Genomic DNA, 14820 nt, shown 5'->3' with positions numbered 1-14820 from the left:
AGGGAGCAGGACACATTTAACAGCATGCAGCTCAGGGAAGGAGAGGATGGTGGGAGTGGCCAATTCTCTCTCTGCCTAAGACACAAAACAAAGCAATGGGGCAAAGAGGAGCCCAGGGCAAGCCCCAAAGAACTGACAAGAGAGGGGGTGATGAGGGAGGCCTGATGGCCATGGGAATAGAGGCCTGTGTCCTTGGTAGGGGACAAAGGATGGGGAGCAAGAACATTCTCAGAGGCCTCCTGAGCCTCTAAATCCTTAACCTGGAGACTCACAAGGCCAGACCTCTGCTTTTCTGGCACAGGAAATCCGAAACCCAGCACCTGGGAGGAGGGACAGAGCATCCCAGCTCCGTGCAGAGAGGACCACAGGAGTCTGAAGATTACCTGACTCAAGGTAGGATAGCCCCCTTCCTGTTGCAAGGGACAATATCTGTGCCTGTGCCACCCAGCTGACACCAAGAGGGGTCAAAGGCCAGTTCAGTCCCAGCAGATCACGGAGACGGATGGGGAGCTGGAGCACCTCCCGCACGTCCTCCCTCTCTGCCCCTCTCCTCTTCCTTTCTCCCCTTCGCCCCTCCCAAGGCCCTCCCAAACTCCACTCACTCGCTCATCACTCATCTTTTGGCTTCCCTGCTCTTGCCCCTCCAATGACTGCCCATCCAGACTCCTAATCACGTGGACAGCGCCCTCCACAATCCAGCCTCTGTCTACCCTGCAACTGCCTTGTCGCTCACAGTGCACCCGTGACTCCCGTGGCTCCAGCCACATCAGCTGCCCTGTTTCTTGAAGAGATCAACTTCATTCTCAACCCGGGGCCTTTGCACTTGCCATTGCCTCAGCTCACAAAACCCTTCCCTGGCCCTCGCCTCTCATCTCCAGTCTCACCTCAAATTCCACCTCCTCGGAGAGGCCTTGCCAGACCACCTGGTCGTTGCTTCCACCCTCCGCCCCATTCCCCACCCCTGTCATTCTCAGCCCACTGCTTCCCCCAGCACTGCCCTTCCTCTGGGCGGTCTTATTTTCAGTTTCCTGTTTACCGTTTAGCATCTGCTCCTGCACCCAAAGCAGCATGTAAGTTTTGTTCACAGCTCTGTCCCCAGAGCTTGTAACTCACTAAGTATAAGTCAAATGAATGAATGAATGAATGAATGATTATGTCCGTCATTCACATATTTATTACTTTGCTCCTTTTCCTTTCACATCTGCCTCCATTTCTCCACCATCCCCATCCCTCCTCGGGCTGAGTGTCTCTTCAGGGCCTGGCCAGGGGCGCAGTGTGGGTTCTGCTTTGAGGGGAGGAAGAGCAGTGACTCCTAGGAGAGGGCAGAAGAGGTCTGGCGTCTCGGCATCCTCTGTGCCCGAGGGAGAGGGGGCTGGGTGGGGGAGAGGTGCTGCTACACCACAGACCTCCCTGAGGAACAAGGCAGGGCAGAGTTGAGGTGGTGGGAGCCAGGCCCTTTGGGCACCCCAACAGAGGCACACGTGGCTGGGACTCTGAAAATACTTTCATCCCTCTCTCCCCTCCCACCCTCCAACCTCCAGCCAAGGGTTCCTGGGGGTGGACCCAGTAAGAGGTGAGAGATCAAGGTTGCTGGAGTGAGGCAGACCATGGAGGTCAGGGTCACCCCCATGGGCTACCGTGGGACAGAGAAAGGATCAGAGGGGAGACACACCCCACCCCATCATTTCCATTTGCTCCCTGATCTAATATGAGCCTGTGGCCTTATCTCCATCTTCTCTAAAGGGCTCTCTGCCAACAGCTCTACCACAGCCCCCAAACCCCTCATCTCAGAGGATGCTGCCCTGAGTTCCCTATATGGAGATTCCAGAACCAAGATGTGTGTCTCAGCTCCCGCCTTCCTTTCTCCCTCTGATGAGACAGGGACGGGGTGGCCTGGGCACACAGTAACCCAGGGGTGTACCAAGAGGATGTGCCTTACCCAGAAAAAAAGTACCTGGGCCTCAGGGGACTGGCTCTGGAGCAGAGGCTCCAGAGGGGCTCGGGGGGGGGGCCTCTTCCAGCTCCTGGGAGCCACCTGCCCACATGGCCTGGAACAAGGGTCTCCGTCCTCCCTACCTCTCCGCGGCTGACAACTCCAGTGCCTGCCCTGGGTTAGCGGCCAGGCTCTGAGCTCTGGAAGATAAGTCAGGACTCAAGGACCAGGGCAGATGTGAGCACAGGGCAAGGGCCACAAAAGGAGTCAGGAGAGGCCAGTCACTGCGCAGGCCCAGCTGGGTCCCCTCAGACCTGATGGGCGGATCTGGGCTCCTTGGTCAGGTCCGTGGGAGGAGCGGCCTCATGGTGGAGCGGGCTGGGAACCAGCAGCCTGCTGAGGAAGCAGAGCCGGTGAACACAGATTTTCAGAGCCTGGGGTTGGGGGAAGCCCTGGGTCACTTTGCTCCCAAACCCTGTAGTGAGGAAGGACTTGAGACCCTCGTCCTGGCTGGGCAGGATGGCAGGAAGGTTCTGGGACTGGCCACTCCCTGGGAGCGCTGTGCTGATTTCCTGGCTTAGCAAATGGTTGTCAGCTGTGGGAGTGGGTGTGGGAGGACCTCAGGAGTCTCCAGCCAAAAGGGAGGGCAGGTCAGGGAGAGGCAGGCAGCTCCAACCCAGACCCCACCCAGGGCATGTGGCAGGGGCTGGAAGGATGGCGAAGGTCTGGTGGGGATCTGACAGAGCAGGGAGACCTGTCATCCTCCGGGAGCTCAGGCTGTCTCTGTGAAGTGGGGGTGTGGTGACTCCCCAGAGACTGGCCGATGTGACTGGACGGCTCCTACACCCAGCCCCAGCACGGGTCTGGCCCACAGCAGGGACCAAACACCTGTGCTAGGGGCTGCACAGGTGCGCGGAACAGGACACTGATGATGTGGGCCGCCTGCCCAGGGTCCAGGGAATCAGCCAGTGCCTCCCCCTCCCAGCACAGCCTCTCCCACTCCGCCCCAGGCCCCTCGGCCCATCTCACCTGACCAGCCCGAGGAGCTGGTTCTTCGTCCTGGAACAGATGCTGAGGGCCAAGCTCCTCAGCATGGCCTGCATCCACCACAAGTCAGCCGGCACTTCGGGCAGCCACGCCACCAACCTGGACAGAGAGGCAGCAACAGCTTCGCCCGGCTAAGCCCAAGCGTGCAGCCCCACTGAGCCCACCCTCCCCATGGGTCCAGAGCCAGGCCGAGGTCCCTGCGCTGAGGCACCAGGACTAAAGGAAGGGGGTGGGGAGTAGGAAGCACCAGTGGTGCTGGCTCCATCGCACAGCGAGTCGGACACACGGACACCTCCAGAGGCATTGGGGGCGCAGGGAATGATCCCTGATGGACTGTGAACTTGATGGAGGCGGCCAGACCCTCAGGGTCATTGGCCCCACAGGGCACAAGTGGAAAGCCTAGGGGTGGAAAGGGCGGGGCTTTGGGTTCAGGCTGGCTTGGTGTGCAGCCCAGCTCCCCTGTTCATCAGCTTTGTGACCTGGGCATGTCAGGGCCCCTCTCTGGGCCTCATTTTCCTCACCAGCCAAATGAGGACCATCACCTCACCAGCAGTTCCTAACCTCCTCCCTAACTCTGTCCCTTCCTCTCTCTCCTCCCCAGACCAGCCTGTCCTCCCCACTCCACACCCCTTCACCCACTCTCCTCTCAACAGCTAGCAACTTCCTAAAACTGACATTTGATCCTAGTCCTCTCTTGCTCAAAGCCCTCTTGTGGCTCCCCACGTGGGCCCCGCAGGACCAGCAGAGGCACGCATCACCCAATTACGTCCAAGGGAGTGCCTGGCCAGGCACCTTCTCAGATTCACTGGACACTGCAGGCTCCCCTCCCCACAATGTATTGCCCTTAGAAGGGCCTCCAAACCAGGGCCTCAAATTGGGCAAACAGTCCACAGGGTACAGTGTGACAAGCAAAACATAAACTGGACTGTCACCTCCCTTGTTCTGGACCTTCTGCCTCTATTATTGCAACCTACATATTGAGTATGTAAGTTATAGAAAACAGCAGATACAAATTTCCCTGTGATCTGGGCAGGCCTCCTCATCAATGCTCGTAAGTGGATTTTTTTTTTTTTTTTTGTAATTGAAAAGGCTGGTGTTTGCATAAAAGCTCAGCATAAGGACAATCCATGTCAGCAGAAAGTTCTCTCTGAGCTTTGGGTCACCAGCAATCTAGACAGCAGGGCTGACCTAGTCACTAACTCAGCATGGAGCAGGACAGAGACTTGTAGACTGTCACAGGCCTTCTTCTAGGGAATAGAGAATTTTGAAAAATACAGATCTCCCCATGACACTTGCCTGCCAAAACCTTCACTGCCTTCCTGCAACTGTCAGAACAAAGACCACACTCCTCACTTAACCACAGATCTCCTTGTGTCTAGCCCCTGCCAGCCTCCTCAGCCCCACCAGATACAGACAGCACTCCACATTTTGGTTCCAGCCACACTAACCTCCATTTCAGCTCCTCAAATGAGCCTTCCTCCCTTCTGCCTTTTGCCCCAGGACCTTTGCACATGCTGTTCCAACCATCTGAAATACTTTTCCATTCCTTCTTGGCCTAGTGGACTCTTACCCATCCTTCAGATTATAGCTCAAAAGTTGTCTCCTCTAAGTAGCCTTCCCTGACCAAAGAATCCCTCTTGTGAGCTGCCCTAGTTCACTGTCAATATAAACCTCTCCTAGGAATCCACAGCCAGTGTAGCCCTCTTTAGGTATCCCTAGGCACCGCTGGATTATCCAGGTGAATGTGTGGTGATGTGAGCTCCACGAGGCCAGGGACCAGGTCTGAGTCAGTGCTGCCTCCCAGCCCCCAGCTATGGCGTGGCCATTAGTAGGCCCTCAATAACTATTGCTGAATGAATGAACAAATGATGCAGTCATCAGCAGAGTCAGACTGCTTAGTGGGGGCCTAACCACAGCCAGTTTGCCCTGGAAAGGCCTCACTTTATAGAAAAGGAATCAGAGACCCAGAGAGGTCAAGAGAGGCCCGGGGCTCACAGACCAGCCCCTAGAGGTATCCTCTCGCAGCACATTTTCTCTGAGGCTCCGACAGGTGGAGCAATGGCCAGAGGTCCTAGAGACGGAAGGGGCCAGGCGCTGAGCAGGAGGCCCACTTCCGATGGGTGGATCCGAGGGATGGATCCCAGCAGCTGCTCCGCCTCCCCCTCAGACCCACCACCAAGTCTCCTCGAGGTCATGCCGCCAACATCAGGCAGCGCGAGGAGGCCAGCCAGGCTCTGCCCACCCCCGTCCCCCGCCAGCATGTCAGCTGCCCTTCCTGCCACGGGCACAGGTCTCTGCCACAACCCTGGCCACAAGCCAGCCCTTCCCAGGACCCCCTGCCGGGCCTCACCTTCTGCTCCGGAAGTAGACATACTCAAAGGGCAGCGTGCAAGGCAGCAGCAGGTAGGTGAGCGCCCGCCCGGGCCCCGACTGGCAGAGGGAGGCCCAGGGGCTGGGGTCCCTCATACACGCCTCCTTCAGTGCTGCAAGAGAAGCCATGGCATGGCCACCCAGCCCTCCAGCCACCCCCCTCACCGTCACCCTCAGGGAGGACAGCCCGAGCCCCTCTCTGCCTCCCACAGTCCACAGAGGACACCCCCCTCCACCCCACCCTGTCTACAGCGGGAGCAGCAGCATTGATGGAACCCCCACCCCCAGCCGGCAAGGGGCCAGGCTCTCAGCTCATGCTCCCTCATTATTGTCCCTTAAACGGCAGAGTGTGTCCCTTTCACAGATGAGCAGACTGAGGTTCAGAGTGGAGAAGTGACTTCCCAAAGACCATGGGCCAGAAGGGGCAGGGCCAGGATGGACTGTCAGGCTCCTCAACCTCCTCCCACCTCTCCCGCCCCCCTGGAAAGCCTGTTGTGGCCCCTAGGGTGGGACCAGTGGCCACACCATACCTCCCTCGATAACAGCGCCTCAGTATTATTACTAACTGCAGCAGCAGTAGCTGTGATCACAACGACCATTTCCCAAGCCCCCAGCCCCTTCACTGACCAGAGCGCAAGGGCCCGGCATCCTGGCCGGAGCAGAGCCAGAGCCTGAATCCCAGCCTCCAGACCATGGCTCAGCCACGTATACCCCACCAACCTCGACTCCGGGTCCCCAGGCAACACTGTGCCAAGACCCAGCTCCCCGCTACCTGTTCTGTGGCCTGGAACGAGTCCCTTCCCACCCCTAGGTTACCTCCTCTGAAAAATGGGGATGCTGACAGGGCAGACCTCCCTGGGGCAGGTGGGGATTAAGGGATGTCTGTAAGGGCGGGGCCGGAAGCAACTTCCTTCCAGCGGGGAGGGCATGCTGGCTGCGCCGTTGCCCTAGTGCCCCATCAGAGAGGTTCTTTGGCGCCCCCGTGTGGCTGCAGGGACACCGTCAGGGCTCCAGAGCCCCAAGCTTGTACTGCAGGGGCTCAGCACAGATCCAGGTCCATCTCTGTACGCCCTGTGTGGTCTCCTGTGCAGAGAGTGGTGCCCTCCTTATCCCTGCATCCACCCTATCATCCCCACTCTGGCCTCGACCACCATCATCTCTCCTCCTGGCCTCCCACGTCTTCAGCCCATCCCCTCCCGGGTAGGTGCAATAAACCCTGGACCTAGAGTTCAGAGCAGTAGTGAACTCTGAAAAGGAGGGGTCATTCCCCCCACCACAGGTGCTTCCCATCTCTTTCCTCCTGCAGCTTTCCAGGCCAACTGCCCCACCCTCCCAGGCTCGCCAAGCCCAATCTCTGCTACCCCACCCCTCCCTCAACCACTATGCTGCAGCTACAGGGGCCTCCAAACTGCCCCATCAAACCCAGGACATTCACATGTGCCATGTCCTGGACCCAGATGCTCGCCTTTCTCTCTTTTGCCTGGCCAGCTCTACCTGTCAGGTCTCACTTAATGCTACTCAAATCCCACTCCCACCACCGAAACATGTACCTATGTGTCCCTGGGGTGGCAATTATGACATTCAGGTCACTGAGCAGAAGAGCAGACTAAACAGGTCACAGCAGAAGTTCTGGTTCTGCTAGTTGTTAGCTGTGTGACCTTGGGCAAGTCACTTAAGCTCTCTGTGCTGTGGTTTCCTCATCTGTACAATGGGGACAATTCAGTACCATCCTCAGAGTATTGTCAGGGGGATGAAATGAGTCCCCCTCCATCTGGAGAGTCCAGAACCCTCCATGTGGGCCTCTCCTGTGTCCCTCAGTACCCCCTACCCTTTCCTGGGCAGTGGGAAAAGACCTGGCTTCCCCAGGCACAGACTTGGCTTTCAATCCACGAGTTGCAGGCTTTGAGACCCTGGGGAGCCCCTACCCCTCTCTGAGCTTCAGTTTCCCCAGCAGGGAAATGGGGTCAGAAAAACACTCAGGCCCACGGTGGTGGTCAACAGTGAAGGGGGCAACACATTCGAAGCCCCAGCCCCATTCCTGGCGCTTAGTTAATTGTCAGTAAATGAGTCCTGTCCTCTTCCAGGCCACCATCACCTTCAGGGCAGGGTCCCTGGCCCCAGGCCTCTGCGTGCAGGGTACCTGGTTGGCAAGCAAGCGCAGGAGGGAAGGGGCAGTACCAGCCTCCAGCTCTGGGGAGAGCTGCTCAAAGTTGGGCACATCTTTGACAAGCACGTTGGGCACTGCGCAGTTGAAAGACAGCTCTCCGTCGTGGCCAGCATCCTGGTTCCCGTCAGCTGGGGCCGGGGGCTCCTTAGACACCAAAGTCCACAGCACTGGCTCCTTAGTGAGTCCTGGGTCGGTGGGCGGAGGGGCACAGCAGGTCAGCCCATCTAGAGCGTCCCGGTCGCAGTGATTCCCCAGAGCTCCCGCTGCCTATACCATCTGCCCCTCGGTGCTCAGTCCCAGCCCTGGGGCCCTGTTAGCCCCAGGAGGGATGGACCCCTGGCTCATCCTGAAAGACCCCTTCCTGCCCTCCCCGTGCCCTGCTCTGCTCCCTGCTCCCTGTGCACTTTCTAGTGGTCAACACAACCCAGAGCCTGAAGACCCAGTCCAAGGTTCAAATCCTAGGGTCACCAGCGGCTAGCAATGTGAGCTAACCTCTCCACACAGCGGTTCCCCTCCCTGTGAAAGGGGGAAATTAAGACCTGCTTTATTTGGTCATCCTGAGAATGAGATGAGATAAACACATAAGGCTTAAGCCCAGGGCTGGACACACACTCTGGGCTCAGCACGTGCTTCCCATTGCTGTATGTTTGGGGCCCTAGTGCAGGGGTCAAGGGCATGGGTTCTGGAGCCAAATGGCTTGGGTTCAAATCTCAGCTCTACCACTTTGAAGAGCGTTACCCTGCGGGATGACATCCCAGCTAAGAAGAGCTCTCTGGCCCGCCCCTGCTCCTTGGAAACACGCTCGCACACAGACACAAACACACAGGCTCCTGTGGTTCTGCTGAGGTCTGCGCCCTTGAGGTGCTAGCTTCTGTTCCTTTCCGCTTGCTCAAACCCCGCTTATCTGTCCCGGCCTCCAGGAAGCCCTCCTTCACCACCCAAGCCACCAGGCTGGGTCAGGTGCCCCTGCTGGGCTCCCACAGCCCTGGGCATCCCTCCGTCTCCCTGGGGAGATGTCTTTCCCTGGGTCTGTCCCCGCCTCTCCCGAGCCAGGTGGTGGGCAGCTTGAGAGTAGGACGTGTGTGATTCCTCTCGGGGTCCCCAGCAGCCAGCTCAGGCCGAGCATAGAGCAGATGCCGAGGAGGAGAATCATGAGCTGAAGTCCCTAAAAACTCAAACAGCTGCAAGCAGGATCCACCTGGCACTCACGTGGAGGGTGATCCCTAGCTACTGGGGGTCTGCCACCTACCATGTTTCTCCAGGAACCTCAGGGCATCCAGGTAGCCTTGTCTGCAGTTGTCGGCCACTACCTGCCAACACACAGGTCGGGGGGGCTGGGGAAGGCCTGGACCTGACCCTGGAGCTGATGGTCACAGACCAGAGACTCATCGTCAACTGGAAGTGATCCCACTCTTGGGATCCCAGCCTATGCTTCCCAAGAGACTCCTCAGCAGGGCTCAAGGACCCTGGGAGGTCTCTGCTCAGTTTTGGCCAGAGAGGGCCACCGGGCTGCAGGTGGAACAAATCTGCTCCAACTGCCTCCCTCCCCGCAGCCTCATTCCTTCCCTCCGCTGAGACTCCCTGGCTGGGGGCTCTTGCTCCAGAACCCCCCTCTCTGGCCTCAATGCTCTCCTCTGGAAAAATGGGGTAACAGGCCTGGCTGGGGATGCCTGGGATCTTACCTGCTTCCCTACAGATCAATAATGGGGGTTCCCTTTGCCCTTTGATGTTCATTTCCAGGACCAGCCTGGGATGGCAGAGGAACACAGAGACCCACACCTGCCTGTCTCAGTCAGGGCCCCACTAGTGGGGAAAAGGCACCTGCAGGTCAGGACAGCACTCTGACTTCCTTTGCTGTGTGACCTCGGGATGGCCACCCACCTTCCTGAGAACCTCGGCTTCCTTGTCTATAAAATGAGGCTGAAATTTTCTGTTTACCCCGTGGGTATAAGGAGGATCAGCTTAAATGAACAGGGCCTTGTTTCATAAGTTACAAAATGCTATGCAATCAGAAGAGGTGTGAAGGAATTGGGGAGGGCCAGGGAGTGGCTGAGGTGGAGGAGTGCGGGATGACGATAAACTGTGGTCCAATCACCCATTTCCCAGAGACAACAAGGAGCAAAGAGCAGGGAGCGCGGGTTGCTTGTCCATCTCTTCCTGTGCGTGCACCTTGACGCCACTCAGAGGGTCAACTGGGCCACGGTCTAGGGCAGCAATTAAGAGCATGGGTCTGGGCTGGCTGAGGATCTGAAGCCTGCTTTGCTGCTTCCAGGCTGGGTGACTTTGAAAAAGCTGCTTAACCTCTCTGAGACTTGGTGTCCCCCCCTGAGAAATGAAGATGATAACGGTACCTTGTCACAGAGTCTGACCCAGAGGGCCACCAGCCTGACTCATGGGGCACTTGATTGTGGCCAAGCCTCTAACACCTTCAAGGCCAGGCACGGGGACAAGACTCACCTCGGGGCTCAAGGGTATGAGGGAGGAGAGGCCCAGGTAGAAGTTCTGGGTGCAGATCTGGAAGCTGACATTGAAGATGTTCAGCTCATGCATGCTGGCCGAGGTGCTCTGGGGACAGATGTCCACTGTCCCGTGGAAGGGTGACACAGTGATGACAGAGGGGGAGTCCGCGAAAGGCAAGTTATTGCTGAACCCGCCGTCGATGTAGCGCTGCAAATCAGGCAGCCGTGATGCCCTTAGGGTGTCCTCCACACCCACGCTGCCAGGAAGCCACCCCCGAAGACGGGCTGCAGCCGATCACCTCTAGCTGCCCCTGAGCCAGTAGGTCCACCCCAACCCAGGGTGCTCTGAGCACTCCCCGGAATAGGGGAGGGCCTGGCACACAGTAAGGGCACAAGGAGCACTGTTTCCTCCAGCCACGCACCTCTCAACGGTAGGTACCCGGGCAGCCCAGAGCACAAGGCAGCGGCCCGGTCACTAAGCGCCCGACGCGTACTTACCTCCCCTCTGAACATAGGGGGGATGGTCCCACAGTAGAAAGGGACGTACAAGGAGCAGATCACAGCCTGGGAGGACAGGTCAGTGGAAACACAATTATTCACACTCCTCGTGTTCAGAACCTGCTCTGGGCTCGGCGTTCAATCCCAGAGCAGCCCGCAAGGCGGGTGTCATGAGTGCTGTCTCTGGACAGCCGCTGGGATTTTTTCTCCAAAGGACAGACAGGCACCAAGTACCATTTCCCCTTCATCCACCTGCCAGGAATTCTCCACCGAGAATCTAGGTATGTCTCCCACAGTGTGTTCCCTCCAACCATTCCAACCAGGTACACCTCAAACAGGAAACCCTGATTCTTTCCCTTTTTGGAAAATACTGTCTACTCTTCCCAGTAGAGGCTCTGACAAGTCCTGCAGTGGAGAAGATGCTGGAGAATTCTCTTTTGTGGGGAGAGTCGTCGAACTGTGCTTTGCAGGATGTTTAGCAGCATCCCTGGCCTCAACCCATGAGATGCCAGTATCTTGTGCACATGCACACACACACACAGAGTTATGACAGCCAAAAATGTCTCCAATGTTGTTAAATGTCCCCAGGGAGAAAAAAAAATCATCCCTGGTTCAGAACCACTGACCTAGAGCTTACCAGACCCATCGAACGTGGAGCCTTGTCTCAAGGGGCACTTGGAGACATCCCTCTAACCCTTCCTGGGAGATGTAGAAGCCATCTCAGCTCTGACCAGATGGAGGTGCAGAGCCCCGAGCCCATAGGCTGATCATCCTAGTGGCAGCGGCTAATGGTTACTGAGCACCTAGGTGCCAGGCCAGGTACTATGTGCAGTACAGGCCCGGATGCTGGGATGCACTTTGGGGTCCCCAGCTGGCTTCCTCAGGAGCCCACCGCAAGGGACTGGCCCATTCCCTGCACACACTGAGAATACCAGTCAGCCCACACTCAGAGACAGTCCTTGAGCCAGGGGAAGCACAGCCCTCCTGGCCTTACAGGGTCAGGACCTGTCGCTCGACCTGTCTGAGCTCTCCAGGGGACCCATTCCCTACATGGCCCTCCTGAGCATCCCCATGGTCTGCCCCTGGCCTCTCCCTGACCACGTGGCTCTCTGTCATATCCCCGTTTGATTCCAATGCTGGGTTGTTTCTTACTTTGTTACTAGAAGATGTGGTCAGTTTCTGCGCCCAAACATGTTTGAATAGAAGTCGCAAGATGACAGAGATTTTCATCTGCGTCATTCCTGTTGAGTCACTTGGAATGTGCTTGCAATGGTGACTGGCACATAATAGATACTCAATAAATGTTTGCCCACTGTGTCAAAACGCTCCTGGAGACCTGGATGGGGTGGGGCTGGGCAGGCACCCCTCTGGGAAAAGCAGCCCTTTCGGGGACCCTGTATAAACAAGCCTGGCTTTGAGGTCTCCCCAGCCATACCCTTCCTTCTGTGTGTAGCCCAGGGGCCTCCCCACAGCAGGCTAGGGAGTCCTACTCCCCTTCCCACTCTTCTGTGCATCTCAACGTCCTCATTTGTGAACAAACTGAGCTTCCATCCCCGCCCCTCAAGAGCCCCAGAGAAGTGTCTGCCTCTGAAAAGCTCCTGTAAGTCACTCTGGTAGGAGATGGAGGCCACCCACCTGCCGCCAGGCCCTGAGTCCCTCCACTTGCTCACCTGGATGACCTCATCTCGGGTGGCGAAGTCAGTGACGATGCAGTTCTGGCCATCGGGCCAGTGGGTTATCGAGATGCCCAGCCGCTGGGACGCCAGGATGTGGATGTCCGCGGGCAGATTGTCTTGCAGCTCCTGCCGGATGTACTCAATGGGCGCGAAGGCGGGGTGGAAGACGCCCAGGCTCAGCTGCTCCACGTGCTTGATCATGCCCAGAAGGCTGGAGCAGAAGTCTGCAGTGCGCGGAGGGGAGAGGGCCCTCAGCCACATAGGACACCTGCCCATACCATACCCTTCCCAAACGCTTAACCTCCCTCCTGGGGCGATGGGAGTGGAGGGTCTTCCCCTCTCCAGCTCAGAATTTCTGTGCCCAGCCCTGTGTTCAAATGCTCTGTCCACCTCTTGACCTTGGGAACACTGTTCCCAGCTCTGAGCCTCGGGTCCGTCCTCTGCGAAACGGGGGTGACTCAGTCCCGAGATTAAACGGGAGCGTGCCGGCTGGAGCGGCCGCAGGGCACCGCGCCGGGCACGAGGCTCTGAGGCACCCCTCTCCGTGCCCACCCTCTCGGGTCAGAATCAGCCACGACTCGCGCCGGCGAGCCGACACCGCCCCGCGCCCCAGGTCCACGCGGCTCCCGGACGCACAGGCCGACTTGCCGCCGACGACGCTGAGGGCGCCGAGCGCCCCGGACGAGGAGCCGTAGAAGCGGCCGGCGCCCTGCAGGAGGCGCGGGGCGCGCTGGCGTAGGCACTGGGTCACTCCCACGTAGTAGAGCCCCTGGAAGCCGGCGCCCGAGAAGGACAGGCTCCAGCTGCCCTCCTTCTCAAAGCTGCGCATGGCGGCGGGGCTCGGCAGGGATGGGGTCGGAAGGGGGCCGGGAGGGGTTTCGGCGGCGGGTGGGGCGGGAACCGGGTGCGGGTGCCGCACGGGGAAGCCCCAGAGTACGGAGCTCGGGCTGCGGCGGGAGATGAAGCTCGGGTGCGCGCCCGGGCCCCGCCCCGCGGGCCCTCGGCGCTGCGTCAGCCGCGCACCAGCCAATGAGGTCCTGGAGCCCCGACCCCCATCCCCAGGGGTGCATCAGGTGTGCCCTGAGGCACAGGCTCGCTGCGGGCGCCTCGCCGCCCTCTGCGGGGAGCAGCGCTTCTCGGAGAATTCTGGAAGACGGAACATCTTCTTATGCCAGGAAGCAAGGAAGTGCTCAAGAAACAATGGGACAGAGACTTGTCCACATCCTAGTAACACTTAGAACCTGCGAATATGTTTTCTTACGTGTCAAAAGGGTCTTTGCAGATGTGATTCAGTTAAAGACCTTAAAGCAGGACTATTATTCTGGATTACCTGCGTGGGTCTGATGTAGTCACAGGGCTCCTTAGACGATGGAAGAGGGTGACAGAAGAGTCAGAGGGAGATATAAAGATACTGTGGTGCTGATGGAGGAAGGGGCCATGAGCCGCAGAATGGGCAGCCCCTAAAAGGCAAGGAGGTGGATTTTCCTCTAGAGCCCTCAGAAGGAACAGAGCCTGGCTAACGCTTTGATTTTAACCCAGTGAAACCGATTTTGGATTTCTGACCTCCCACACTGTAAAATAATAAATTTGTGTCTTTCCTGGGCGGTGAAGTCTGTGGTAACTTGTCCCAGCGGCAGTAGGAAACTGATACACACTGCCTCTGAAGCACTTTTGACAAAAATGCATAACCTGAACGTAATCTTGAGGAAGCGTAACTTAAATGCAAATTAAGGACCATCCTACTCAATAACTTGCCTGTAGTCTTTAAAAAAAAAGTTAAGATTATGAAAGACAAAGAAAAGCAGATTAATGATGCATGGCAACTGAGCAATACTCAGTCCTGGATTCCCTTCTGGCCGGGAGGAGAAACAGCCCTAAGTGACATCATGGGGACAATTGGCAGAATCTCAATATGAACTGTGAATTAAATCACAGTGCTGCATTCATGTTACGTTTACCAATTTTGAAAATTGTACTGTGAATACCTAAGAAAAAGTCTTTGTTCCTAGGAAATTTACCAAGATATTTAGAAGTAAAGAGGCATGGTGTCAGTGGCCTAATTTCAATGGTTCAGGGGGAAAAAAAATCTCTCTCTCTAGAGATCTTATATCCACATCTACTTATCTATATGTCTATTATCCAGAGAGAGAGAGAGAGCAACTGTGCCAGATGTTACTGAGTAAGGGGGACATGAGAACTCTTTTTTTGTACAATTCTTGCAACTTCTCTGAAAATGTGAGATCACATCAAAATGAAAAAAAGAAAAAGACAGCAGACAGTTAGTTATCCCTTTTCTGGTCTGGCTTGGTAGACTCCAGAGGGAGTCCGTCTTCAGCGTTAAATGGTGAGCTCTTTCCAGCATCAGTGTTTGGAAGGTGGCTTTAGATCTGCCAGAGACCGCGGATTCACCGAGGGTAGAGCTTTCAGTACCTCTTCCAGGTGTTCTGCAGAGAGGTGGTTGCTGAGGCAGTAACTGCCCCAAAGTGGGATCTAGAGGGTGAGAATGAAAGTGCGGAGACCTCTCCACTGGCTCCCTAGTTGAGCAAGAAGGAAAAGGAGGAGGAGGAGGAGAATGTGGAGAAAGACTGGAGGGAGGGGGAGGGGGAGGACCAGAAGGCCACGGCCGTTCTAGAAAGCAGGGGTGGGCTGGGAGATGGGGACAAGGACACC

General features: G+C 57.2%; 1 protein-coding gene and 1 non-coding gene across 2 annotated transcripts; one reads left to right on the top strand and one right to left on the bottom strand.

The window, feature by feature from the left end:
- Positions 1–1162: 1162 nt before the first annotated feature.
- On the bottom strand, positions 1163–12979 carry PNPLA5 (patatin like phospholipase domain containing 5). The gene is made up of 9 exons (XM_031463401.2): positions 12787–12979; positions 12145–12374; positions 10475–10540; positions 9975–10184; positions 8767–8827; positions 7529–7702; positions 5331–5463; positions 2963–3079; positions 1163–2329 (listed from the first exon to the last, which is right to left on the bottom strand). Exons 1-9 carry the CDS (start codon positions 12977–12979, stop codon positions 2242–2244), a joined length of 1272 nt encoding a protein of 423 aa, XP_031319261.1. The 3' UTR covers positions 1163–2241.
- Positions 12980–14419: 1440 nt separating this feature from the next.
- On the top strand, positions 14420–14550 carry LOC116156639 (small nucleolar RNA SNORA56). Its single transcript, XR_004140483.1, has one exon. It is a non-coding gene; the product is annotated as a small nucleolar RNA SNORA56 (small nucleolar RNA).
- The last annotated feature ends 270 nt before the right edge of the window (positions 14551–14820 follow it).

Source organism: Camelus dromedarius, chromosome 11 (genome assembly GCF_036321535.1).
Source record: "Camelus dromedarius isolate mCamDro1 chromosome 11, mCamDro1.pat, whole genome shotgun sequence".
Taxonomy (NCBI): Eukaryota; Metazoa; Chordata; class Mammalia; order Artiodactyla; family Camelidae; genus Camelus; species Camelus dromedarius.
Note: the sequence above shows the minus strand (reverse complement) of the source record. Positions and strands in the feature narration are given on the sequence as shown.

Coding starts and splice junctions, on each gene's coding strand:
- PNPLA5 (XM_031463401.2), bottom strand. CDS start 12,979: ATGCGCAGCTTTGAGAAGGAGGGCAGCTGGAGCCTGTCCTTCTCGGGC. Junction 10,185..10,474: donor CCCCTATGTTCAGAGGGGAG/GTAAGTACGCGT, acceptor CCTGATTTGCAG/CGCTACATCGACGGCGGGTT. Junction 3,080..5,330: donor GTCTACTTCCGGAGCAGAAG/GTGAGGCCCGGC, acceptor CTCTCTGTCCAG/GTTGGTGGCGTGGCTGCCCG.